This window comes from Odocoileus virginianus, chromosome 7, assembly GCF_023699985.2.
Source record: "Odocoileus virginianus isolate 20LAN1187 ecotype Illinois chromosome 7, Ovbor_1.2, whole genome shotgun sequence".
NCBI classification, from domain to species: domain Eukaryota; kingdom Metazoa; phylum Chordata; class Mammalia; order Artiodactyla; family Cervidae; genus Odocoileus; species Odocoileus virginianus.
The window spans coordinates 47,815,218-47,842,782 of NC_069680.1; the positions used below are offsets into that span (position 1 = coordinate 47,815,218).

Below are 27,565 nucleotides of genomic sequence, written 5' to 3' on the forward strand. Positions count from 1 at the left end.
TTCGCCTGAATTGTCATCCTCCTGGCAGACACCCTGAGTGGCACCCCTGGGATCCTGCTGCTCTGCAGGGGCTGGAGGTTTGTGTGTGCCAGCCTCAGGGTGGAGGCCAGCAGGCACCCAGTTCCCCACTGGGCCTGGACAGCACAGCCTGTCCAGTGGCCATGGCCTCTTAGAAACAGGACCTGGACTCGCATCCTGACCCTCAAACAGAAACATCTCCCGCTCTCTATGCACACGCTGGGTACACAGGCAGCTTTCCTGTCCCGTGCCCTGAACCCCCTAGTGTCTAGAACTGGCTGGCCCCCAGGAGCACCAGCGGCACAGCTGTCTCCATTGCCCCCCGGGGCACTGCACTTTCCCACTCACCGCTCTGCACACGTGGCTGGCACAGCAGCTGTCATCCCATTTTCCAGACAGGGAACAAATCCCCAAAGGTTTAAGTCATCAGCCCCAGGCTTTCCAGCTCCAAAGTGGTGAACCCCAGTGAGTGTGACCACCATGATCTGCTATGAAACCCAGGATTCAGCACAGGCTCCAGAGAAGGGAGGACAGGTGTAAGGCGAAGGCAGGTGGAGGGAGACTGCCAGGGTCCCTGAGAGATGGACAAGGCCTGGCCCAGAGCCACCTGCTTGCAGAGTGCATGGAGGGGCCAGTGAGCACAGCACTGTGGGATGCCAGGGCAGGAGCCGAAGGCCAGGTGTGCATATGCACCTGAGGGGCCCCGTGCTGGGCGGCCAGATCCAGGCCTGACCTGAAACAGCTGGCAGTGTCACTGCCAATAAGTGACGCTCACAGGTTTCCACCTACTGGGCCATCCTACACAGCCCCACAGCACCCCCCAAGGCATTACTGACCACTGCGGGGATGAGGTGCAGCCCAGGAGGCCAAGGACAGCCTGAGGTAACACGGTCTAGCCAAGCAGAGCCAGGAACAGCCCACTGCTCCAGCCTGCAGGCTGGTGCTTTCTGCCAAAGGTTGAAAATGAAAGGCACACTGCTGAGAACATGCTTGCCCCGCTGTGCCCAGGAGATGGGCCCAGCACCCAAGCACAGCGCATAGGCCTCTTCATAGACCAGAAACAGGCAGGATGACAACTAGAACTTTCTACAATTCCTGACACGCGATTCAGACCCAAAGAGATGATTGGTAGAAAGGAATGAAAATACTGCAGGGCATTCTCTCAGGACGTGGGGATGGAAGCATAAAGAGAAAAATATGTGAAATATCATGCCCTAAAAACAGCAAGGCATGTTCTTCTATCCAAGAGTACTCATCCACATTGCTCACACATCAAATGACCAATGAAACCCTGATGGAGTTCCCAAACAGAACTGTCGTCTGTACAGGCGACAGAATATGTCTGGATGTTAATAAACAAACGATGAACCAAAAAAAAAAAAAAAATCACCCACTTAATAAAAAGCTTCCCTAAGTCATGTTTGTGTTCAAGTAGCAATCAAAACTCCAATTATAGACACATAAGAAAAATAACCCTTAGAAGAAATCCCGTGAAATTCAATATGCCCAAAGCTGTACTCACAGAAAAATTCATAGACTTCAATATATTTTAAATAAATGAGGGGGAATTTAAAACAAACTAAGCACTTGATTCAAAAAGCTTAAGAAATTCTAAACAAAACAGACATTCAGCAAATCAAACTGGAGGAAGAAATTACTAACTGAGAAATTAGTGGATTTAAGGAAAGGAAGACAGTAGGACTTGCTGTACACTAAGGGCTGGTTTTCTTTTGAAAATGAAAATTTAAAAGAGAAACCTTTGGCAATTCTCATCAACAAAAGGAAGGAAGAAAAGAAGGACGCCAGCAGAAACGGAAAGAGGGAGGATGGAAGGGAAGCAAAGACTGGAGAAGAAGAAATGCAAAAACAGAGGGATGAGAAAGAGAAGCCAATGTGGAGAAGATGTGAAGAAGAAACCTGAAAAGGATAGGTGATATAAATCTGTGCTGAAAGGCCTGAAAGCATTTCAAACTGGGATATTACCTAGAAAATATAAATAACCAAAATAGGCTAAAAATATTTAGAACCCAAAAGGACCAATAACCATAGTACAAATTAAGTAACTTCACAGCCAACTAAAACCTCAGGGAAAAATAAAAGCAAGCCCCAGCTTAGCCAGTTTCCAAAATGAATTATTTCAAGCCTTAGAGAGTCAGATAATTTTATATGATATTTAAACTATTTCAACTACAGAATTCATATTGAAAAACTTTCCTATTCATTTTATGAAGCTAACATAACCATGATGTATAGATGTGACAAATATCCACCCTAATAGAAAAGTACGAATAAATTCTCACCTATGAATATAGATGAAAAATACCCCAAGCAACATATCAGCAGAATGAACTCAGCAGTATTTCAGAGCACAATTGAGCCTGACCCTGTGGGATTTATTCCAGGAGCAGGATGATTTAGCTCAGAAAAGCTAATAAGTCAACACATTAATAGGTCAAGGAGGAAAGGAATTTGATGATTTTGCCAGATATAGGAAAGCCTCGGATGAATATCCATTCTTGTTGTACACTCTTGGCACTTAACGTGGGAATGAAGTATACCTCATGATGAAGAATATCTGTTTGAAATTTAGGGCCAATTTCAGACTTCACAACAAAACATCAGAGGCCTCTTTATTAAAATGAAGATCAAGCCAAGGGCAACTGCTATTATTGAAAGCTGCTGTGTACCTTTTAGAAAACACAGTAAGATCAGAAAGTTTTTAAAAGATACATTAGAAATTAATTAAATCATTCTTGGGTTTTCCAGGGAGCCCAACTGAAAATCTGTTAAAACTAATAAGAGAGTTTAATTATCAATTACCTAACACACATTTTTTTTTTAAAGATCAATATCTTACCTATCAACCTCCTCAGGGAACATCCCGACTCAGTCCATGTGGAATGTGTGTTTTCACTCCAGTGGGGAAACAGAAGGGGGTATGTGTGAGCCAGGAATCTGCGTGTGTGGGCGTGTGTGCATGCCCTGGGGCTTCCCAGCTCTTCACTGGCCAGGGACACATTCCCAGTGGGCCTGCTCTGCCACCCACATCAGCCACCCGATTCACAGTCCCCTTTCCTGGCCACACACCCCTGACAGCCCCCCATGTTGCCCTCTGGGCTGGACACCCCTGGGAACTTGCTTCCCTCTTCTAAAGATGCTGCACAGGCCCCTGGTGCGTGCAGGGGGTCCAGGCTCTGGGGTCAGCCAACCTCAGGATGAACTCCTGGTCTGCTCACGGTGCTGCCCTACATCGTGGAGCCTCAGCCTCACTGGCACGGTGACCTTGTGAGGGTTAGAGGAGACCAGAGAGCTGGCTCCCAGGGCCTGTGACTCACACTCGCCATGGACAGGGGGGCGGCTCGTGCGGCAGCCACACTAACCTCTGGGAAATGCCGTGGGCTTGGCCCCAGCCAGGCAGGCGGGGGTGAGCAGGACAGTGAGGGTGGGGTGGGGTGGTTCCATTGGAGGCCGAGACACAGGGCAGTGGGTTTGCCAGAGAAACCCCACGGCCCACCAACCACCCTGAGGCCACAGGGCCGGAGCCCTTGGAGGCAGCAGGGCTCCAGGGGGAAAGAAGTGGAGAACCCCAGTAGACGCCATCTTCCACATGCTCCCACCCGACCCGTCACCTAGGACTCTCCATTCTGTCTGCCTCCAGGCTCCCCTTGTCCCGGAACCCACAGGGCTCCAGCCAGCCCAGAACCTGGGACAGTGGACATCGTGGTCAAGGGGCCAGCTCTGACCCCTGGCTGAACTCAGGCCAACCGCAGCCCCTGTGGGCCTCAGCCTCCCCACGTGTAAAACAAGGAAGTAGGACTGGGCAGCCTCTGCGGGCCGCTCCAGCCCTTGCGTCTGCTTCTTCCTTCCCTCACTTATTTAGTTGACAAACATCCCTGAGGTCCTTTGACCTGTGCCACACACTTGGGACTGGGGGAGCCCATAGAGCACCGAGTCAGCTGGCGCAGGCAGCAGTGACACCACTGTGCGGCGTGAGAGATGCAGGATCAGATGTCTGCGCTGGGTGCTGAGGGGCACAAGAGTGTGGGGTATAACTCTGCAGGGAGAAGTCAGGGAGGACCTGAGGTGGTTTCCACGGAAACTTCAAACCAGGGAGTTTCTAGTGGGTCAGGAGAAGGGATAACAGGGAGACATAACAGGTCTCCTCACTGAAACCAGAGCCCTGAGAGACCAACCCTCTTCTGGTCACTCACTTGCAACTCCCCAGAGGGAGACTCCCAAGGAATCCGGAGGTACAGAGGGTGCAGGTGGCTTCCACAGGTACCTCAGCTCCATCTCTCTGGTCAAACCCTACCCATCCCAAAGCCGACCCAAGCAGCTGCCCTAGATGGCCTAGCCTGTGAAGACCCTGCACCACTGTGGTCCCTGTCTTGGTGGTTATGCGACTGTTCCCAGTGCTCCAGCACCTCAGAAGGCAGCCAGGTCGACACAGGATGCTGTGGCTCCCCTCCACTCACCTTGCCTCCCCTGGTGGAGCTCACATGAGGCTCCCCCCAACCCCAGCAGCAGGCAGGCCCAGCAAGATGGGGGCGTGGCGCCTGGGCGGGCCATCCTGAACCAGCAGGTACAAGTGTAGGCAGCATGGCCAAGAGGTGGCAAGAGCCCGCAGGATGGAGAAGGCTGGAGCTCCACATCAGCACCAGGGCCAGACCCTCCCTGGACTCCATACTGCCCGAGAGTGCCAGGTGCCATTGCCCCAGGGGGTGTCAAACTGTTCCCCCTCCTCCCCACCCCCACCTGCTCCACCTGCATCCTTTCCCACCTCTCCTTCCTGGAATTGCTGCCTCTTCTCCATCTGTACCCCACATTTCCACCATCAGCAGGGCCTCTCGCTTAACCTTCAGATTGTGTTCAAATCGGGCCTTCTCTCCTCCTCCACTCCCTCAGCTGAGCCCCTGAGCAACTGAGCTTTGGCCAAACTATCCTCTCACCCTCACCAGCCCTGCCCCTGACACTGGCTTCCAGTCTGGTGCCTGAACACAGGCAGCTTCCTCTTCCAAGCTTGGTCTGACCTCTTGCTGTGCCTCCTGCTCCTGCTGCCACTATCTCCCTGCCTCTTGTCCAGCAGGTCCTCAGGTGAAGGCCTCCCTGGACTGCCCACTCAAGGCAGCCCCACACTGGTGGTCAGTGTGCTGGGCCCCAAACACGCTGGACATGTGGCCAGGCTGAGCAGAACTGTCACTGCTGGTCCTAGTGAGATTGAGTGGGGCCATGTGACTCATCTGGCTCAAGAACAGTGAGTGGAAGTGACGTGTGGCACTGTGAAGTGGGGCATTGAAATGTCAGTGCAAGGGCCTCACTCCCCCTCTGCCATGGGACCTGTCAGCCCAGGTCCTTGGGAGAGGAAGGCCTGGGGTGGGGCCCTGTCAACCCCTGACAGACAAGCCAATAAGTGAAAATTACACTGTGTTGTAAAGCCCCTGGCTTTGGGGGTTGTTTGACTACTGCTGATAATCTAAGTTATCCTGCCTGATGCACCCTTGATATTTTCTATTCATTTACTTTTTCTCTTTTAAAACATCCCTTTGTAACATTCCATATCTCATTTATTGATTGTGCTCCACCCCCACATCCCCCCAACCCCTGGTCTCTCTTGCTAGAAGGTGAGCCATGAGGACAGAAGCTGTGGTTTGTATCTGGTTCCCTCCCTGCTGAATCCACAGTGCCTGCACATAGCAGGGGCTCAATAAATGAGTGATGACTACGTGAAAGAACGAATGAGTCCTGCTTCTTGGGCACAGCCAGGCCTGATTAGCCCAGCTGCAGCCCCCTTCTCTGCCCCTGAGGTCCTGGGTCTAAAGTGATCAGCTCCAGGCTTAGAGGGCTCAAAGAGCAGCACCTAAATCGCATCACCCGATCATCTCAAAGGAAGAACTGTAATAAACAGTCATGGAAATGCAACACTGCCTCATACTCAGGATTAATTCCACAACAGGTTCTCAGTCTCCCTTCCTGTAGAAAAGAAGCTGCCCCTCATCCCTCAAAGCCCCAGCCTGAGGCTCACTGCCCTTAAATACACAGGTGTCTGTGAGCTCACACAGGTGCAGTCCTGCCCCACTCCGTGCTTCTCCCTCTCTCACACACACGTCCCATATATAAACATCCCACGGTTTTCACATAATATCACTCTCACCCACACATCACACATACACACCTCCCACGTGCCCACCTCATTACAGTCCCCCTGTCTCCTCCAGGGCAGATAGGTGGTTCTGTGCCCCTCAAGTCGGGAAAAGGATGCACTGTCGTCTTGTCTCTTACACGCCTGCTTGTGTCAGTCCCAGGGCGGCCACCCCCCCCCCCCCCCCACTGGGTGGTGCTGCTGGGTTGTTGTCACCTGCCTCCCCTGCGCTATCCGCCCCACAGGGGTCTGTACCAGCTGTGCAGGTGCCACTCAGCCGCAGACTAACACTGGCCTCCGCAAGCCGGGCCAGGCAAGGCAGTGGCAGCCTGGGCTGCCCATCCGTTCTGAGCCCTGGGCGCAGCCCACCTGGCAGCAGGTGCCCGGGGGGACCCACAGAGGGAGTGGTTCCCAAGGACAAGCTTCTTCCAGGCCTGGCCGAAGATGTTCTCCGGGTGGCTGCACTCCTTGCCGGGTGGTCAGCCCTGCTTCCGGAGCTCGGCGGTGTAGGAATCCCTAGCCCCGCGGTCCCACTGCAATCAAGGGGTTGCCCTGCGAGCGCGTCTGCGTCACCGCCTCCGCCACCCGCCGCCCCGCACCTGCCACGAGCCGCAGCCCTACCTGGGGCTCCAGAAACATCCTGGCTACCTGCTCCCAGCGCTGCTCCCCGGCGCCCGGGGCGTCTCGGGTGCGGCCGCCTCTCTGCCCGCGCGCCCAGGCGGCTCTAAACCCCAGCCCGGCCCGCGGACTTCCCCACGCCCGTCTCCTCCCGCAGGGCGGGGCCAGGCCAGGGGCCGGGCCGAGGGGCGGCGGGCGCCCGGGGAGGGCCCAGGGCCGGGAACGTTAGGAGTCTGGGTGGGACCGAGATAGAGGGCCCACGGGTACAGGGGACTTGGGTGGGGCCGAGCGGGCCACGTGGCAGGGGCAGGCGCCCGGCCTGGGTTCGAATGGGGCGTGGCGTAGGGGGCGGGGCAAGTCGGGGGCGGGGCGCTGCCGGAGGGCCACCCGGAAGGTGCAGGGGTTGGGGAGCGGGGACGCGCGCCCCGTGGGCCAGGCTCACAGGCCCGGCGCGGGGTTTGGGGACGCCGGGAGTGCAGGGAGAGCGGGCCGTGGCGTCAGTACAGAGGCCACAGCAGGATGTCGGAGCTGGGTGGTCCGGACGGGCTCTGCCACTAGGCGAAGGGGCGCCGTGCTGGTAGGCGCTTCGCACGGGGTGGGAAAGGTCGTGTTGGTGAGATCCAGCTCACAGAGAGCCCCCTTCGACCCCGTATCCTCCCTCGAGCCTCTCTTCGCCCTTCCCAGCCTCACCTCATCTTAGATGTCCACTACAGAGCTACGGCAGGTGCTTGGCCAGAGCCTGACTTGAATGCCTCCCCTCACGGGCTTCTCACTCCACACTGCTCTGGCCTCGAGCGTCCCACGGAACTCTGTCCTGTTTGATTGAATGAACACAGGGGACACAGCAGCTGCTTTTGTGGGAGGGTTAATTTAAGACACGGCTTGGCACAGCGAAGCGTCATTCAGCCCTCAGGAGCCCCAGCGCTGAGAAAGAATCCTGTCAGGTGACCCATCTTCCCCTCCACCGGGTTCCTGCGTTGCCCTCAACCCAGGCTCTGAGGATCTGAAAGGAAAAGGTGGACTGAGGGAAGACTATCCTCACTGGGAGGTCTAGAACCAGAGGGCCCAGAGGCTGAGTTGGGAACAGGAGCAGGGCAGAATCTGGGAGAGCTCATGAGCAAGCCTGGGGCTGGAATGGGAAGAGGCGACCCTATCAGTATTCAGGTAGGTCCCCTGGAAGCCTGCCTTCAACAGCCCCACACCTCACCCCCAGCAGCCTTGTGAGACAGCCATCTCTCCCCTCAGCTAATCCCTCTCCTTTGCCTGTTTTCTCACCAGTAACAAGACTGGCCCTCAGTCCAGACAGCTATTTCGTCCCGAAGAATGAGGGGCTGTGCGGAGTCTCCCTTCACTAGTCTCCTCCAAGAGGATACAGCAGCTTGGAAACCACCCCACTTTCTCTTCTAACACTGGAACCCAGATCTCACTGTTCCAGCACCTGTGCTATTAGCTACAGCCTTGTACAGCTCCTGGGGTGGATAGTTAGGTAGAAGGGGACAACATCAGCAGAAATGGCTAGGGCTGCAGATACCCCCCACCCCCCCACCCCCGCAACCCCACAAGCTTTCACACTATCCTCCCCCTGCTGCTTCTGCATCTCCTTTCAGGCCAGTCAGAGGATGCGGAGCTTACAGTGGCCTCCACAGGGGACTCATGGCACCAGGACTAGTCTGGGTCCTTGGTCCTGAGCCTGCCTGGCCACCTTGCCCCTTCAGAAAACTCCATAGTGCCAAGAGGGGTGAGGGGTTTGCCCTGAGGGAGTCTGCCAGGCACCCACCCCTGCAGTCCTCAGCTATGTCCCACAGCCCTGCACGACAGTTAGGCCCTCAGGTGGCCAAAGTATAGTTCCAGAAAGTCCACGTGGGCAGTTAACACCCCTACTGCCACCTGCATCTAGAGCAAAACTTCCCCTCTGCCTCTCTAGGTGTTATGGTCCAGAGGAGGTGGCTGGGCCCATGTACAGCTCCACGATGCCTTTCTATACATGCTCACTCACAGGTTTCACCAGCATCCCTTAATAAGGTAGATGCTTGCCCAGAAGGAAGGAGCACCCGCTGCCCATTGTCCCTGCGATGGGAATGTCCTCACATACATGGATGGTGCTCTCTCTCCTCTGCTCACAGGTGTGACCTCAGCATTCATGTGTATACATAGACCACAGCCACATCCTTCCTGGTTCCCATGGAGGCAGGGAGATGGGCCTGCTAAGGCTGACCCCTGCCAGGGTGTTCTCCCGCTTGAAGCTGCGGGTGGGGCTGGGCTCAGGGAGCAAGGTGATGCAGGGAGAGCTTGTAGGGACCAATATGGGAACCCGGTAACCTTGCCAGAGCTGGCTTTAGAAAGTGAAAAAGGAACCAGGCGTGGTGCGGCCAGCAGACACGTGCTGGGGGCTTCTGGGAAGATGAGGCAGCCCAGATGACATGGGCTAGCCATGAGGCCAGGAACAGGGCATCTATCCCATGACCATGAGAGGATGCTCTGAGCAAAGAGCAACAAAGCCTAATTCTGGGATGACAGTGATGCTGGACATCCTCACAAGTACAGACACCTGGGACCAACGAGAAACTAGGGCAGGAGGCTGGACTCGGTGCTACAGGCTCCTAATTAATGCCCCTGCTTCCACCCATCCTGCCTTGACACAGTAGCTCAACTGGCCCTGTTAAAACCTATGTCAGGTCTTGCCCCTCCACTGCCCAGAACCCTTAGTGAAATGAAGGCCAGGGTCTAGTGGCCATGTGGGTGTGCCGACTGGAAACCTCCCACCTTCCAGTCACCCCCACCCCCTGCACGCCCTCCCTCTGCGTGCTACGCTCTTCCTCTTGAGTCTTTACTGATGTGTCACCTTCTTGGTGACATGTTTAGTGTTAACCTACACTCCCACACTTCCTCTCCCCCTGAACTTTCCTTCTCATGGCCACTTCAGTCAGACATAATTCTTTCTGCTTCCTTATTTGTCAGTCTCCTCTAGGGAGAAGTGAGCCCTGTGAGAGCAAGGCCTTGGTCTGTTCACTGCTGTGCCCCAGAGACTGGGACATGTTTGCATATGGGGGCACTTGACACCTCTCTGTTGAGTGAACACATGTGTGTATGTATACCTGTGAATACGTGTGCATAGCTAGACATAGGTGTATACACCCAGTGCAGGCCTCATGTCCAGAATATATAAAGAACTCACATATATCAAAAAGTCTGAAGACCCAACTTTTTAAAAATATGCAAAAGACTTGAAGAAGGACATCCAAAAAGATGATAAACATAAGAAAAAGCACTCAATTTCATTAGTCATCAGGGGAAGGAAAATTCACATCACCGTATGATACTGCTGTACGCCCACTAGGGTGGCTAAAAATGGAAAGGCAGAAAATTCCAGGTGCTGACAAGGATGTGGCACAAGAGAAACTCCCATCGCTGCTGGTGAGAGCTGAACTGGTAAAGCCACATGGGAAGACGGACCAATGCCTAAGAAAGCCTAGTATACACAGGCTGAAGAACTCCTCACTGGGTGTAGAACCACCAGAAATGCTTACATACTCACACCCAAAGACCCATCCACCAGTGCTTAGAGCAGCACTGTCCACAATGGTTCTATCCTGGGAACCAGCCCACAGCGAGGAGGTAGAATCACTCTGGGAGCACCACCATCAACAAGAGTGGACACACCAGGATCAGTTTTACCAGCATCATGTGGAGCAGAAGAAACCAGACACGAAAGAACATCTATTCAGGATCCGAGGGGTCTGCTGGGGCTGGGTACTGATCACCCATGTATTCACCCCTTGAAAAGTCTGAGCTGCAACATTTATGACTCACGCACTTTGCTATATGTACATTACACTTCAGAACAATTTATGTTTAGAAAAAACTTGAAAGAGAGAAAAAAAAAAGAAGAAGAAATAACATTCCAGGCAGGGCAAAGCTGTCTGAGCCCCACGACCCTTCCAAGTGTGTTGTGAGCCGCAACTCAGAGAAGCAGAACTGGGGAAAGGAGCATTTTAAGGTGGTCTCTGCCTCCCTTTCTTCATTCTCTCCAAAACCAAAGGCCACTCTGGGTAAAAACTTCCTTCCTTTAAAAAGGTACAGCCTGCAAGGTTTTAGTTTTGGAAGATGGAAGGGGGCCTTGTGTTGGTGACTGCTGTTGCAGAACAGAGGAAGTAGGGACCCAGGTGCCCACACAGTGGGCGTGGACCAGCATCACGACAAATACCCTGTGGAGGCTATCCTCAGAAGCTAGGGCCCCGGGGGTGGGGAGGAAGGGGGGAGGGGCAGGTGCCCGCAGGCTCAGGTGAAAGTCTGATGGGCACTGAGACCACATAGAGGTGACGACCACTGGTGAGGGAGCAGGTGACAGTCAGGTTCTGCTTCCTGCACTCACTCCCCTCCCCACACTGTCCAGCTGGGGCCACCCCCAACCCCACCAGCCACTTATCACCCAGGGCAGCCGTGCAGGCAGAGCTTCGGCTCCAACCCTGAGTGTCATGGATGAGGCAGGCGCCTCTCTGAGTTATCATTTCCTGGATATAAAGCAGGGTTGATGACCCCCAGGTCACAGGGCGGCTGGCAAAACATGAAGCCAGAGAATCAAGCACGTGGTAAACCCTGGAAACTTCTCAGTTTCCAGTTCCAAGGGCTTGAGCTGTCCAGGGGCTCTCCACCTGCCCTGGGAGGCAGCCCAGGCCATCTGAACTCAACCACCTCTGGAGAGGCCCTCTCCAGTTTCCTCCACGCCCTTGCTAACAGTGTTTAACAGGAACCTATGGGACGTGGTGTGCCTTGAGGGCCAGTCAGCAGTCTGAGTGGTCGTGGGTCACCCAAGCTCACACCCACACTAACCCATGAGCTTCATGGCACGTGTGCTTCATACCCCGGGGCAGGACCCTGACTGCTGACCCTGTCCTTCGGGGACCCAGCTGAGGTAGGTAGGCTGATATCCACTGAGAACACACACGGGTCTCTACACTTCCCTAGCCCTGTCCCATTAATACTTCCTTTTGGAGAATAATGTTGGAAGCAAACAAACTGATATGGTTTTAGGTACCACCGGAGCACAAGGGCAGGGGAGGGCAAAGGAGAGGAGAGTAGACCATTCTGATGCCCCCTCACAGCACACAGGTTACTGCCCTGCCAGCAGAGACAGCCCCCTGCAGGACCCCCCAAGAAGCCTTCCCGTTGTCTCTGTTTGCCTTGACTGTGGCACTCCCCTTTGTCTTAGGTGAAAATAGATTAAGGTAGAGCCACCCATCCACCAGATTGTGTAACTTGCTGCGAGTGTGTAACTAGGCGTGTAACTGTGTGTAACTAGGCGTGTAACTAACCATCGCTAATAGCACAGACCACCTGGGATGGCGGCCGCTCCCTGCACCCGGGCCTGTCATCACTCTCCTGTCAACAAGCTGGGAAAGGAGTAGGTGGAGAAGGGACCTCAGGCGGCCACAGGGTCGTGTGTTAACTGCAGCATGGCTCCCTCCCCAGGCCCAGGCACAGGGGGACCAAGGGGCCAGGCAGGCTAGGTGGGGACAGTTCCCCGGGGGCCTAGCCAGACCCAGAGGGCCCTAGGGGTTGGGGAAGGGCCTGGGTGCCCCAGTGGGTAGGGCTGGGAGGATGCAGAGATCCTGGTGCATGGGGTTGGGCACGGGGGCCTGCTCTCACAAAGGGCGCCAGGAGGTGCCAGACGTTAGAGAAGCAGCCCTTTGGAAGGGGAACTGGGTGCATCAGGAGAGCCGTCCCTCCATGCTCGGTGCCAGAAGCCTGGCTTCCACTTCCAGAGAAGGAGGGATGGTAGGTGGGAGGAAGTCCCGTGAGGTCCCTCAGTGGAGGGAGGGAGGGAAGAGGGGGGCCTGGGCATGAGCATATCTGGTCCTGTCCTCCAGTGAATGGGGACCAGTTCCTAGCAGCCCCTCCCGGCCATGCTCCTCTAAATCCTGCCACCTCTTCACACTGAGTGCCCACCAATCCTGGCTGGCAGTACTGGGCAGAGATCACCAGGCAGAGGTGGAGCAACCAGCCCAGGGGGGCCTGCAGAGTCTCTGGGCTGGTGCCCTGGGGCCCATGCTGGGTGGACCAGGAAGGGGTGGGGGGCAACCAAGCACCGGGAGGCCACCCCAGGCCACACCCAGACCCTCCCACGGCCCCACCCACAGGCCTAGAGAGGCCACACTCAGGTTCCTGCTCTCCAAGAAGTCAGTCAGTTCCTCACAACCGAGGCCTCCCTTCTGGCGACACTCCTTAGCCGGTTCAGCTTCTGGAGTGAGGCAGTTTTCTGGTCTATGTGTGGAACCAGCCACCAGCATTTATCTCCCAATAGCAGAAGAGGAGAAAGAAACCCCTTTCCCTGAGGAACCCAGACCTGAGTCTCTGGCCCGTGACAGCGGTGGGAGCTGCAGAAGAACCTGGCTACTGGCCCGGGCAGACAGACTCCCCCTGGACCAGAGGGGCAAGGCCCCACCTGCCATGGCACCCCAAAAGTTTCCATTCCTCTAAGTCAAATATTTGCCAAACTGATGGGCAACCCTGATGTTAAACAGCCATTCTAGTACTGGTTATCGCCAGAGAACAGTCCTCTGGCCAAGAGAACACGACCTCCCCATTTGGAGTCTTGCCATGCAGAAGCTGACCCTGGAGGGGTCATGTGGAGGTCAGGGCCATGGTGAGACTTCTGGGTTCTGCAGGGCCCCACGCTGAGAGGATGACGATCCCGAGGTTGGGTCCTCCAGAAGGCCCGTGACCTGAGGCTGGGCAGCCCTGTGGCCTTGGAGCCCCGCAGGCCACTCTGTCCAAGATGGTGGTTGTTCTCTGGGTGGTGGTGGACGAGGAAGCACATGGGGCCCTCAGCGAGCTGCCCCTGGACTCAGCAGTCACTAGCAGATGGCCCTGGGCCAGGTCACAGCTTCTGCGAGCCTCAGTCCCCACCCCAAACAGGGACTCACTCCCTGGGATGACGTAGGTCACAATGTCAACCAGGCACCAGAAAAGAGCCTGACGAGAGGATACACAGGGGCGGCAAAGGCAGAAGGTGTAAAGGGAGAGACCCTGCCCCACGCAAAGCTCCCAGACTAGAGGAGTGAGGCCTGCCTGGGGAACAGGCCAGGTGTGGGACCAGGACAAGGTGTGAATGTCCTCACGGCACCCTGCAGGGTCTCCACCTCAGAGCTGGCGAGAGACAGAGGGCCTGCAAATGAAGAAGCAGGAGAGGCCCATCTACCAGGAGCAAGCTGCTTCATGGCAACCAGAAGCCTGAGTCTCAATTCTCATTTGTGCCATCTGCAAAAATACCCTTTAATGTAGTACAGGGTGTTAGCGCGAGTGTCAGAGTCACTGGTGGGAAAGGTGAGAAGCAGATGACAGAGGTGGGTTTCCATAAGGCACCTCGCAGGACAACAGCTCCTGCTTGGCAGCCTGGTGGAAAGTATAGCAGGTCCACAAACAGCATAGCAGGTCCACGCACATACACGTGATCTTGCACTTGTGCACAGGTTTGTGTGTGCCTGTGTGCATGTATCAATATTTGCATGTGTGTTCTTTGTGCATGAGTGTGCATGGGTATCATGAGTACACATGTGTGCACACGTGTTTGCATGCATGTACCTGTGGCCTCCCTGTGCACGAGTATGTGCCTATAACACAGACTGGCATATCCACCCTGAAAGGGTCATCAGGCCACCTGCCCACCACTGGCCTCCTCTTCTATGTCTTCATCGAACACTTCCCAAATTTTCTCCACTGCACATGAATGTCTCTGTCATCAGCATATTGAAATACATGTTCTTTTGCTAAAACCAGGATGGGATGCTATGGTGCTCCTCCTGAGAATGCCTGGTAGGAAGCAGGGCTAGCTTGGCAGTAGCCCACCAGGGGGTGCCGGCCCTTGAGCATCCTCACCGCTCCTAGAGAAGGGAGACCTATTCCTGCCAGCCAGGGTGTAACCAAGGGAGAGAGGGTGCCCAGGGTAGGCAGGCAGCATGAAGGGTCAGAAGAGCCTACGGACCCTGCTGGGTGGGCATCAGGAAAGGCTGCATCAGGCAGCACAGCTGAATGGGAGCAGCACCCTCCAGCCTCAGGACAGGGCCCTGTGCTGTCTCGCTCACTGAGAATGTGATCTGCTGTATGTTCTCAGCAGCACTCGTCGCTTCTCTCCTTACATCCCACTAGCTTCTCCCTCCAGCTGGCAGACCAGAAGGCTCTGCCTGATCCCAAGCAGGGACAATCTGTGGGAGCCAGCCTAACAGGCACCCTCCTCCCTATACAGGCTGGTTTTTACGTCTTGGGGATGTATCCACTTGATTCTCAGCTCCACGACTTACGTGATCACCCATCGTTCAAACTGTGGTTCTTCTCTCTCTGTCCCAGTGCCTTTTGGGCCCATCCTGTCACCTCCTACAGGAAGCCTCCTGACGCTCAAGAGGCTTGAGCATGCTCAAGAGCCTTGCCCTTGGATGACACCTTATACCCTAGTCTTCCTCCCACCACCTCTTAAGGAGAGTGAGTGGCTCCCTGGACAGCCTCCCTGAGATCTGAGTTCCTGTCTGGTTTCCATCAGTCACATGTGCTATGTGGTACTAGTGATGTCTGCCTCAGGTGAGAACGTGGAGAAAGAGGCACCAGAGCCTGGATCTGCAACACTCCTCCAGCTCCTCATTGGTGGGCTCCTCAACCACTGCATAGCATTTTGCATTCCTAACTATTCACTTATTCATTTTTTTAAAGTTAATGAGCATTTACTATGTGCCAAGTTCTCAGAGACATAGTCCCTGCTTTGGGGGTTTACCCTTAGGGTTATGGGAGGGGAGAATGGTAAACAAATGAAAAAAATCTAGCTGGTGATGAGAAGATGGATGGCATAGAGCCTGGGGGTCCAAGGCCACCTCCCTGGGCAGGGGTGTTGAGCCTGGAGCAGAGGCTGCTATGCTGGGTGGGAATGTCCTGGTAAAGGTACCAGGAAGGGAAGCCAGGCAGAAGCACAGCAAGTGCAAAGGCCCCTAAGAACGGAAGGAGCTTAGTGCACTCAAGGCAAAGAAAGACTGATGTGGGGGCCTGCAGTGAGAGATGTGCGTGCGTACATGCATAAGTGCTCAGTCGTGTCTGACTCTTTGAAACCCCACGGACTGTAGCCTGCCAGGATCCTCTGTCCATGGAATTTTCCAGGCAAGAATACTGGAGCAGGTTGCCATTCCCTTCTCTAGGGGATCTTCCTGACGCAGGGGTCAAACCTGCATCTCCCATGTCTCTGCACTGGCAGGTAGATTATTTACCCATGCACACTATTGCTGTCCTGGGGATTCTTCAGAAGCTCAGCTGAGTTGAGAGGGGGCAGGGAGGAAGGGAGACACAAGCTACCTGTGAGGCTTTCCCCAATAGAAAGTATGAAACAGAAGGTTCAGGTTTGAAGCTCCCTCTCAAGACCCTGAGCAGTCCCAGTGCAGCTGGGTACTAGCTTTAAGTTCTTGGGAGCTGACTCAGCAGTGACCTCTTAGGGATGCTCAGAGAAATATCAATAACCTCAGATATGCAGATGTCACCACCCCTAATGGCAGAAAGTGAAGAGGAACTAAAGAGCCTCTTGATGAAGGTGAAAGAGGAGAGTGAAAAAGCTGGCTTAAAGCTCAATATTCAAAAAACTAAGATCATGGCATTCGGTCCCATCACTTCATGAAAATAGATGGGGAAAAAATGGAAACAGTGACAGACTTTATTTTCTTGGGCTCCAAAATCACTGTGGACGGTGACTGCAGCCATGAAATTAAAAGATGCTTGCTCCATGGAAGAAAAGCTATGACAAACCTAGAAAGCATATTAAAAAGCAGAGACATCACTTTGCTGACAAAGATCCATACAGTCAAAGCTATGGTTTTTCCAGTAGTCATGTATGAAGATTTGAACCATAAAGAAGGCTGAGTGCCAAAGAATTGATGCTTTTGAATTGTGGTGCTGGAGAAGACTCTTGAGAGTCCCTTGGACTGCAAGGAGATCAAACCAGTCAATCCTTCAGGAAATCAACCCTGAATACTCATTGTAAGGACTGCTGCTGAAGCTGAAGTTCCAATACTTTGGCCACCTGATGCAAAGAGCTGACTCACTGGAAAAGACCCTGATGCTGGGAAAGACTGAAGGCAAAAGGAGAAGGGGGCGACAGAGGGTGAGATAGCTGGATGGTATCATCGACTCAAATGGACATGAGTTTGAGCAAACTCTGGGAGATAGTGAAGGACAAGGAAACCTGGTGTGCTGCAGTCCATGGGGTCACAAAGAGTCGGAACAACTGAACACTGAACAACAACAGAGAAGATGTGGTGGGCTGGGTCAGTGACTGCTACCCACAAGGTTATTTAGCTCCAGTTCTCAGAGAAGACTGCCAGAGAACTCATACCTGAGATCCCCTGAGCACCTGTGTGTGTGTGTGTGTGTGTGTGTGTGTGTGTGTGTGTGTTGGGGTGGGTGGATGCTTTGGACCTGCTTGGAGTGGGGGTGGGGAATGGGGACAGGGAGTCAGTACCAGCCTAGCTTGGTGCGGTAGGGGTGGGGATGGCCAGGATTTGGAGCTGCCAGCATATGAGGGAGGGACTTCTCCCATCTCACTGGGTTCCCCTTATCCTTGGCCATCTCCCAAACTCCTTCCCAACCCCACTTTGTGCTTCTGGAGCTCCTCCTGCCCCTCCCCAGCCCTGGGGCTCCTGGTCTGCCCTCCCACTTCATCCTCTCCTTTGGATGGAGCCCTAGCCATCAGGTGGGCTGGTCCTTGGAGCCCCCTGGGGGGCTCTCCTCCTTCCCAACTCCCTCTCCCCTTCAGCCTCTGTTTCTACATTTTCTCAGCTCTGCAGTTCTCCAGATCCACACAGTCTCCCTGACCCCTGACCCCTGTTAGCTGCCTTCCAATCTCTTATCATCCACATTTCTAAAAAAAAAAAAAAAGCAGACTGCATCTGCCACTTCTTTTTCTCCTGGTTTGGCGCACACTCTCCAGCCCTGGCCTCCCCTCACCCTCAGCCTCTGGAACAGTCTTCCCACCTCTTCCCTCACTGTGGCCACATGACCCATCCTGGGGCGCCCAGCTGACCCAGGCCCAGGATTTCAACAGGACATAACTGCTCACAGCCAAGCTTCAGCTTGGTGCCAAGCCCAGGGAAGTCCTCAGGGGCTCCATGCCAGATGCTGGGACTGGCCTGGGCTCCCCTCCTCCTGAGCTGCTCCTCTGTGGGGGACCTCCCTACCAGCCAGCCCTGCGGGAGCCCCTGAGAACCCACTCACCTGCATGTCCCAGCCCAAAGCCATCAAGACACACATCCCAGGACCACCACACGCCTTCCTCCTCATGGTGGAGAGTGGAGACTTGTCCTGTGATTCTTGGCCGCAGGCACCAGGGGACCCACTCCTCACACACTGTGGGCAGTGACCTAGGCCGGGTGAGGCCCTGACCTGGTGGGGGAGTGGCGAGCTGAGCAGGTAGAAGTGTGCAGCGTGTGATGCAGGTAAGTTTGAATTCCACCTTCGAGAAAAGGTTTTACCCAGAGCAAAACATATGGTCTCCTACGCTTGAGCTTCTCTATTTACTTGGCTGACTTCAATATTTTGGAAAGTTACATTATGCTTTGTGACAGTTTACTTATATATTGAGGGAAGTTTGGGTTCCTCCTTTGATTTCCTTGATCACTGTCCCATCCTCAACACCACATATGGTCCTGCAGAGACCCTACAACCATGAAAACACACCCGGGCCATTGTGAGGGTCCCAGGCTCTCTCCCAGCCCTCTCTCCTGAGGCAGGAAGAGGCTGTCTGTGATGGACAGGGAGGCAACTGAGCAGGGGAGGCTCACTGAGGGACCCTGAGGAGAGTCCAGAGGAAAGGCTGGTTGAGCTGATGGGAGTGAGCAAGCGGGGGGCCTCTGGGAGTTCTGAGCACCTCCTTGGGGAGGGGCCGTGGCCACCTGCTCAGGAGCATCCTCATAGCCACATCCTGTCTGGAGCCAGAGAGACTGATGCTCTGGGCTGGTGGGAAGGGACCCGACCCCAAACGGACGCAAGGTGACCTGTGTGTACTTCTGTGCACGTGCCTGTCCCTAGGCAGACACAAACATTCCCAGGAGGGGTCTCTCACAGTTAGTTCCAGAATCATGGCGTCTTAGAGGATCCCACCAACCTACCCTCTTCTCTAACCCTAGACAGCTGCAGCCCCCAGGCCAGCACCCCCATCCTGGCCCTCACTGCCTTGAGGCCTGTCCTGAGAACACCCAGCAAGGGCACAGAGCTGAGAGCAGACAATGTGCCCTCTCCCCTCCAGGTCCCACCCCTGTCCTGGGGGCATGATAGGAGTTGTGGGCACTGCCTACAGAGAAGTGTTCATTCTCCCCACCAGCACCAGGGCCCCAGAGGAGAGGAAGAGACCAAAGCCTAGTTGGGCAGGGTCTTCGCTTGCATTCACATGTTTGTTTGCCTAGTTTGCTTGTTTATTTTACCTGTTTTAAAATTGAAAATGCAATATATGCTCATGAAAAAACACTCAATAGTACAAAAGATTACACAAGGAAGAGTAAATGCCCTCCCACCCCAGGTCCCAGCCCCTCCCCAGAGACATCCACAATTAATTAATCTTGTGTGCAACCACTCAGAATTTTCTGTGTTCATGAGATGATTTACATGTACATGTGGGGTTCTTTTTCTGAACTAAAAGGCACACACTTCACACACTAGTTTCAACTCGCTCTTTTCTCTGGGCAACTCTTCATGTTCTGTACCAGCTTCAGGACATTCTGCTGGGTGGCTGGGCTGTCCCCTAGCACAAGGCACTCAAGTCTGGTGTGATGCAGTGACCACAAACATACCTCAGTGACCATCCTGACAAAGCGGTCAAAAGGTAAAAACTCCCAGTAAGATAAATAAGCTCTGACGATATAATTACAACATGATGACTACAGTTAACAGTACTGTAGAGTATATTTAAAAGTAGCTAAGAGAGTAAATCTTAAAAAGTTATCATCATAAAGAAACAATTTGTGGGACTTCCCTGATGGTCCAGTGGCTAAGATTTCATGCTCCCAATGCAGGGGGCCCAGATTGGATCCCTGGTCAGGAAGCTAGATCCCCGACGCCATGACTAAGAGTTCACATGCCACAACTAAAAGATTCAGCATGCAGCAATGAAGACTGAAGGGCCTGCATGCCACAACTAAGACCTGGCACAAAGAAAATAATTTTTTTTTAAAGAAACTAAATTTGTAACTGTTGCATGATGGATATCAACTAAACTTTTGTGCTAATCATTTTGAAAAATATGCATATATGAAATAATCATGGTTTATACCTTAAACTTTTACAATATTATGTCAATTCTCAATAAAATAGGAAAAAAGGAACTAAGGAAACTATGTCAGAATAATTAAAGTATGGAAACAATGCTTCACCAAATAAAGAATATCAACAAAGGGGTGTAAATTATTTAAAAAAATAGAAATTCCAGTACTGAAAACTACAGTAACTGAAATGAAAATTTAACTAGGGGACTCAACAGCAGATCTGTACAGGCAGAATAAAGAACCAATAAACCTGAAGAGGTCAACTAATGTCACCCAGTCTGAGGAACTAAAGAACTAAGAAACTGAGGAACGAAAGAAACTAAAAAGAATGAAGGAAAATAGAGCCTCAGATATCATCACACATACCAACAGGTGTATAATGGAAGTCTCAGAAAGAAAAGAGAGAAAGGAGCAACAAGAATACTGGACTACATGCCACAACTACTGAGCCTGCCTGCAGCAACTGCTGAAGCCTGTGCTCTGCAACAAGAGAAGGCGCTGCAATGAGAAGACCATGCACCACACTGAAGAGTAGCCCTTGCTTGGCAAAACTAGAGGAAGTTAATGCATCAACAAAGACCCAGTGCAACCACAAATAAATAAAAAGAATATTAGAAGCATTGATGGCTAAAATGTCCCAAACCTGATGAAAAACATCAATCTATACAACCGAAAAGCTCAACAAACTCCAAGTAGATTCCCTATCAGAAACCAGAGAAGGGCAGGGCAGAAAGCAGTGGGATAACATATACAAAGTACTGAAAGAAAAAAGATGTCAATCAACAATTCTTTATACAGCAAAACTGTCCTTCAAAAATGAGGAAGGAATTACCCAGCAAATAAAAACAGAACCTGTCATTAGGAGGCTTACCCTATAATAATTACTAAAGAAAGTCCTTCAGGCTGAAATTAAAGGACACTAACCAGGAACTCAAATACAGATGAAAAAATGAAAAGGATCAATAAAAGTAACTATATAGGTAAATATAAAAGACAGCACAAATGTATTTTATGTTTGTAACTCTTTTTTTCTCCTATCTGAATTAAAAAAACAACTGTATAAACCAATAATTATAAGTATTGCTGAGGAGTACACAATGTATAAAATGTAAATTTTATGACAATAAGAGCATAAACAGAGGGGAGATAACAGAACTACAGAGGAGCAAAGTTTTTGTACACTATTGAAATTAAGATGATATTAATCAGAATTATATTGTTATTAGTAAAGATGTTAATGTTAATCTGCCAAGCAACAAAATATACAGTAAAAGAAATGACAAGGAAATTAAAATGGTACTACAAAAGAACTACTCAACACAAAACAAAGCAATAATGAAGGAATAGAACAAACATAACATATGAAAAACAAATAGCAAACCCTATCTTACCAGTAATTGCCTCAAACATATATGGATTAGACTAAACACTGCAATTAAAACCCAGAGATTGGCAAAATGAATTTAAAAACATTATCTAACCATGTTTTCTACAAGAGACACAATTTAGATTCCAAGACAAATAGGTTGAAAGAAAGGATGGAAAAGATATCTCATGTAAACAGTAACCAAAAAAGAGCTGGAATGGCTAGATCAGTCAAAATAGACTTTAATATCAGACAACACAGACTTTATTAGATACAATAGACTTTAAGAAAAAATGTTACTAGAGACAAAGGGCATTTTATAATGATAAGTCAATCCCTCAAGAGGATATAACAATTATAAATGTATGCACCTAACAATGGAACCCCTGAATTTAAGAGCAAAAACTGATAGAATTAAGGAGTAAAATAGACAATTTATCAAAAAAAGTTGAGTTTTCACTATCCCACTTTCAATAATGGATAAAACAACTAGATAGTAGGTCGTTTTGTAAATAGAAGACTTGAACAACACAATAAACCAACTAGAACTAACAGACATGCATAGAATATTTAACAATAACAGAATACATATTCTCCTCTAGTGGACATGGAACATTCCCCAAGATACACATGTTAGGCCATAAAACACATTTTAGTAAATTTAAAAGAACTAAAATCATACAAAGTATGTTCTGTGGCCATAAAGGGATAGCAGAAGTCAATAACAGAAAGAAATATGGGAAATTCACAAATATGTGTGGAAATTACACAAACCACTACTATATAACCACTGGTGAAAGAAATAATGGGGGAAATTTTAGATGACTTGAGATAAATGGAAATGAAAACACAATATACCAAAACTTAAGGAATGCAGATAACAGTGCTTAGAATGATATTTATAACTGTAAATATATGTATGTAAAAAAGAGAGATCTCAACTTCTATTCAGTATTGTACTAGAGGTTTTAACCAGGACTATTAGGGAACAGTGGCTGACTTTATTTTTTTGGGGTTCCCAAATCACTGCAGATGGTGACTGCAGCCATGAAATTAAAAGACGCTTGCTCCTTGGAAGAAAAGCTATGACCAACCTAGACAGCATATTAAAAAAGGTCTGTCTAGTCAAAGCTATGGTTTTTCCAGTAGTCATGTATGAAATTTGAGAGCTGGACTATAAAGGAACCTGAACACCAAAAAATTGATGCTTTTGAACTGTGGTGCTGGAGAAGACTCTTGAGAGTCCCTTGGACTGCAAGGAGATCAAACCACTCAATTCCTAAAGGAAATAAGTCCTGAATATTCTTTGGAAGGACTGATGCTGAAGCTGAAACTCCAATACTTTGGCCACCTGATGCAAAGAACTGACTCGTCTGAAAAAGACCCTGATGCTGGGAAATATTGAAGGCAGGAGGAGAAGGGGATGACAGAGGATGAGATGGTTAGATGGCATCACCAACTCGATGGGCATGAGTTTGAGCAAGCTCTGGGAGTTGGTGATGGACAGGGAAGCCTGACATACTACAGCCCATGGGGTCACAAAGAGTTGGACATGACTGAGCAACTGAACTGAACAGAAGGGAACTGATTAGGAAAGATATAAGACATAAAAGACATCCATATTGGAAGGAAGAAGTAAGACAATCTTTTTTGTAGATGACATGGTCTTTTGTATGAAAATTCCTTTAAAAATACACACATACACAAATGCACACAATTAGAACTAATAAATAAGTTCAGCAAGGCTACAGAATATAAGATCAATACACAAAAATCAATTGTAACGCTATACACTTGTAATGAACAACCTGAAAGTAAAATTAAGAAAACAGTTTCATTCACAACAGCATCCAAAAGAACAAAATGCTTGGCAATAAATTTAACAGAAGAAGTGCAAAAATTATACACTGGAAACTAGAAAACATAGTTGGAGAGATTTAGTCTTAAATAAATGGGAGATCAGCCATGTTCTTGGGTTACAAGGCAATATTATTAAGAAGGCAATATTGCCCAAATTGATCTTCATATTTAATGTGATTGCCCCAAAACTCTAGCTACTTTTCTTATTTTTTGCATAAACTGACAAGTTGCTCCTAAAATTCACAGGAAAATGCAAGAGACCTAGAACAAAGGATTGCAAAAGCAATTTAAAAAAGATAAACGAAGTTGGAAAGTTCACACTTCCCCATTTTAAAACTTACTACAAAGCCTACAGTAATCAAGTCTGTATAATACTGGCATAAGGTTAGTTATATATAGACCAGGGGAATAGGATTGAGAGTTCAAAAATACACTTGTGCATTGATAATCAATTGATTTTTAACCAAGGTAGCAAGGCTTTTCACTGGGGAAAGGACAGTCTTTTCAACAAATGGTACTGAGATAATTAAAGAGTCACATCTGAAAAAACCAAGTTGAACCCCTATCTCACTACTATGTGCAAAAATTAACTCAATCTAAATATAGGATTGAAAACCATAAAACTCAAAGAAAAAGCATCTTTGTGACTCTGGATAAAGCAATGGTTTTTTAGTTATGACTACAAAAGCACAAGCAATCAAGTGAAAAAGAGATGAATTGGATTTCATGACAATTTAAAATTTTTGTGCTTCAAAGAACACTATAAAGGTATTGAAAATACAACCTCCAGAATGGAAAAAAGAAAAAAAATGTATATCATATGCAGTAGTCTCCCCTTAGCCATAATTTCACTTTAGAAACAGGCAAAGAGGGGACTTCCCTCGTGGACCAATGGCTTAAGACTCTGTGCTCCCAATGCAGGGGGCCTTGGTTTAACCCCTGGTCAGGGAACTAGATCCCACACTCAACTAAGAGTTTGCATGCTGCAACTAAAACTCCCACAGGCTGCAACTAAGACCTGGCATAACCAACTAAATAATTAAATACTTTTTAATAAAAAATTAAAAAATAAAAATGAGCAGACTCTGAATAGTATTTCTCTAAAGACAGTATGCAAACTACAAATAAACACATAAAACTTAACATCATCAGAGGAATACAAATCAAAACCAAAATGAGATACCACTTTATACCCACTAGGATATAAACAGACTCCTATAAGAAGTCTTAATGAAACTGTTAAGGAACTGGAACTCTAGTACAATACTGGTGACAACGTAAAGTTGTGCAGTCATATCTAGAGAAAACCATAATTCGAAGACACATGCACTCCAATGTTCACAGCAGCACTATTTACAATAGTCAAGCTATGGAAGCCACCAAAATGTATATCAACAGATGAATGGATAAGGAAGATCTGGTGCATATATAATACAGAAAATTACTCAGGCATAAAAAAGAATGAAATAATGCTATTTGCAACAACCATGGACTGTAGCCTACCAGGCTCCTTCATCCATGGAATTTTCCAGGCAAGAGTACTGGAGTGGGTTGCCATTTCCTTCTCCAGTGATTATCACACTAAGTGAAATAAGTCAGAAAGAGAAAGACAAATATCCTATGTGGAATCTCTTACATGTGGAACCTAAAATGTCCAAAAAACAATGAACTTACTTACAAAACAGGCTGACAAACATAGGAAACAAATTTATGGTTACAAACTACAAAAAAGAAGAGGAGATAAATTAGGAGTTTGGAATAAACAGATACACACTACTATATACTGGGCCATAAAGAAGGCTGAATGCTGAAGAATAGATGCTTTTGAATTGTCGTGTGGGGAAGACTCTTGAGAGTCCCTTGGATAGCAAGGAGATCAAACCAGTCAATCCTAAAGGAAATCAACCCTGACTATTCATTGGAAGGACTGATGGTGAAGCTGAAGCTCCAATACTTTGGCCACCTGATGTGAAAGAACAAAAGAAAAAAATACTTGGCAATAAATTTAACAGAAGAAGTGCAAGAATTGTACACTGGAAACTAGAAAACATAGTTGGAGAGATTTAGTCTTAAATAAATGGGAGGACAGCCATGTTCTTGGGTTAGAAGGCAATACTATTAAGAAGGCAATACTGCTCCAATACTTTGGCCACCTGATGTGAAAAGCTGACTCATTAGAAAAGACCCTGACGCTGGGGAAGATTGAGGGCAGAAAGAGAAGGGCGACAGAGGATGAGATGGTTGGATGACATCACCGATTCAATGAACACGAGTTCGAGCAAACCCGGGGAAATTGTGATGGATAGGGAATCCTGGCGTGCTGCAGTCCATGGGTTCTCAAAGAGTTGGACACGACTCAGCATCTAAACAAGAACAATAAATATACATAAAATAAACAAGGTCCTAGTATATAGCACAGAAAGCTATATTCAATATCCTGTAATAAATCATAATGGAGAAGAATATGAAAAAGAATACATATATATATATAACTGAATCACCTTGTACACTAGAAACTAACATAACACTGTAAATCAACTATACTTCAATTAAAAAATAAAAGTCATTGCCAAAAAATTTTTTTGCACTTTGGAAAATAGTCTGTCAGTTCCTTAAGATTTCAAGCATAGAGTTACCAACGTTTACAATCTTGGGTACATAGTCAAGAAATTTGGAAGTTTATGCCCACGTAAAAATTGCACACAAATTTTCATAGCTCATTTTAGCCACAAAGTGGAAATACCTCAATACCCATCAACTTATGAAGGGACAAACAAAATGTGGGAAATTCATAGCTCATTTTAGCCACAAAGTGGAAATACCTCAATATCCATCAACTCATGAAGGGACAAACAAAATGTGGGAAATCCATACAATAGGGTATCGCTGTGCTCAACCCCTTCAACCATGTCTGACTCTGCGGTCCATGGACTGTAGCCCACCAGTTTCCTCTGTCCATGGAATTTTACAAGCAAGAATACTGGAGTGTGTTGCATGCCCTCCTCCAAGGGATTTTCCCAAGCCAGGGATCGAGCCCACATCTCCTGCATCTCCTGCACTGCAGGTGGACTCTTACCACTGAGCCACTGGGGAAGCCCACAGTGGAGATTACATGGCAATAAGACGGAATGAAGTACAGGCTACAACACGGGTGAACCTTGAGAACATTATGCCAAGTTAAAGACACCAAACATAAAAGGTTGCATACTGCCTGATTCCTTTACATGAAATGTTCAGAACAGACAAATCCATACAGTTATACAAACGGGCTTCCCTGGTCGCTCAGACAGTAAAGAATCCACCTGCAAGGCAAGAGACCCGGCTTCTATCCTTGGGTTGGGAAGATCCCCTGGAGAAAGGAATGGCTACCCACTCCAGTATTCTAGCCTGGAGAATTCCATGGACAGAGGAGCCTGGCAGGCTACAGTCCGTAGGGTCTCAAAGAGTCAGACAGGACTGAGTGAGTAACAGTTTCACTTTCACTACAGAGTTATAAAATAGATAGTGGTTGCCAGGGCTGGTGGGTAGGAGAAGAAAATGTAGATATTAATAAGTATGCAGTTTCTTTCTGGGATATGTAAATATAGTGGAATTAGTGATGATGTTTCTATAACCCCATGAATATACTAAGAACCACTGAATTATTCACTTTGAAAGAAAGGGTAGATTTTATGTTATATGAATTCAGTGCATGCATACTCAATTGTGTCCGACTCTTTGCGACTCCATGGACTATAGCTCACCAGGCTCCTCTGTCCATGGAATTTTCCAGGCAGGAATATTGGAGTGGGCTGCCATCCCCTCCTCTAACCCAGGGATCAAATCCACCTCCCTTGCATTTCCTCCATTGACAGGCAGATTCTTTACCACTATGCCACCTGGGAAGCCCCTTATATGAATTCTATATGCCAATTTTTTGTGAAGAAAAAAAGAAATGGTCCAAGTTATAGGCTCAGGACAGCATCCAAATCCCTGACAATACATTCTAATATTTGAGAATGGTCTCATTGCAGACTTAATTTGTATTTCTTTAATTATGAGTGAGACTGAGATTTACAAAGGCTTTTTTTCCCCTGAAATTGCCTACTTTGGGGTTTTCCCCTTTATTCAACTGACTTGTGGATTTTTCTTATCCATTCATTCGGTGACTACATACTAAGCATGTGACTTGCACTGTTCTGCTGCTGCAGCACTGTTCTAGGTGCTAGCAAAACAATCAACAGAGTCCAGGTCCCCTGGCAGAGGGAAGACATAAATACCAAACAAGTGGATAGACCCCAGCTG

General features: G+C 49.4%; 1 protein-coding gene across 6 annotated transcripts in view; it reads right to left on the reverse strand.

Moving 5' to 3' along the window:
* RASGEF1A (RasGEF domain family member 1A) overlaps positions 1 to 27,565 on the reverse strand; it is a 135,718-nt gene that overhangs the window by 31,178 nt on the left and 76,975 nt on the right. Inside the window, exon 2 of one of the 6 annotated variants that reach the window (XM_070470675.1) lies at positions 7,466 to 7,589. The exons of 2 other annotated variants lie outside the window; for them this stretch is intronic. Coding sequence is in view for 2 of the 4 variants with exons in the window: in XM_020909226.2 (XP_020764885.2) it covers positions 6,779 to 6,796 (18 nt within the window). In the remaining 2 variants the exon portion in view is untranslated. Of the gene's footprint in view, positions 1 to 6,526; positions 6,606 to 6,778; positions 6,911 to 7,465; positions 7,590 to 27,565 lie in introns of those variants that run through there. 3 more of the 6 variants (XM_020909226.2, XM_020909176.2, XM_070470676.1) reach the window with 3 other exon arrangements.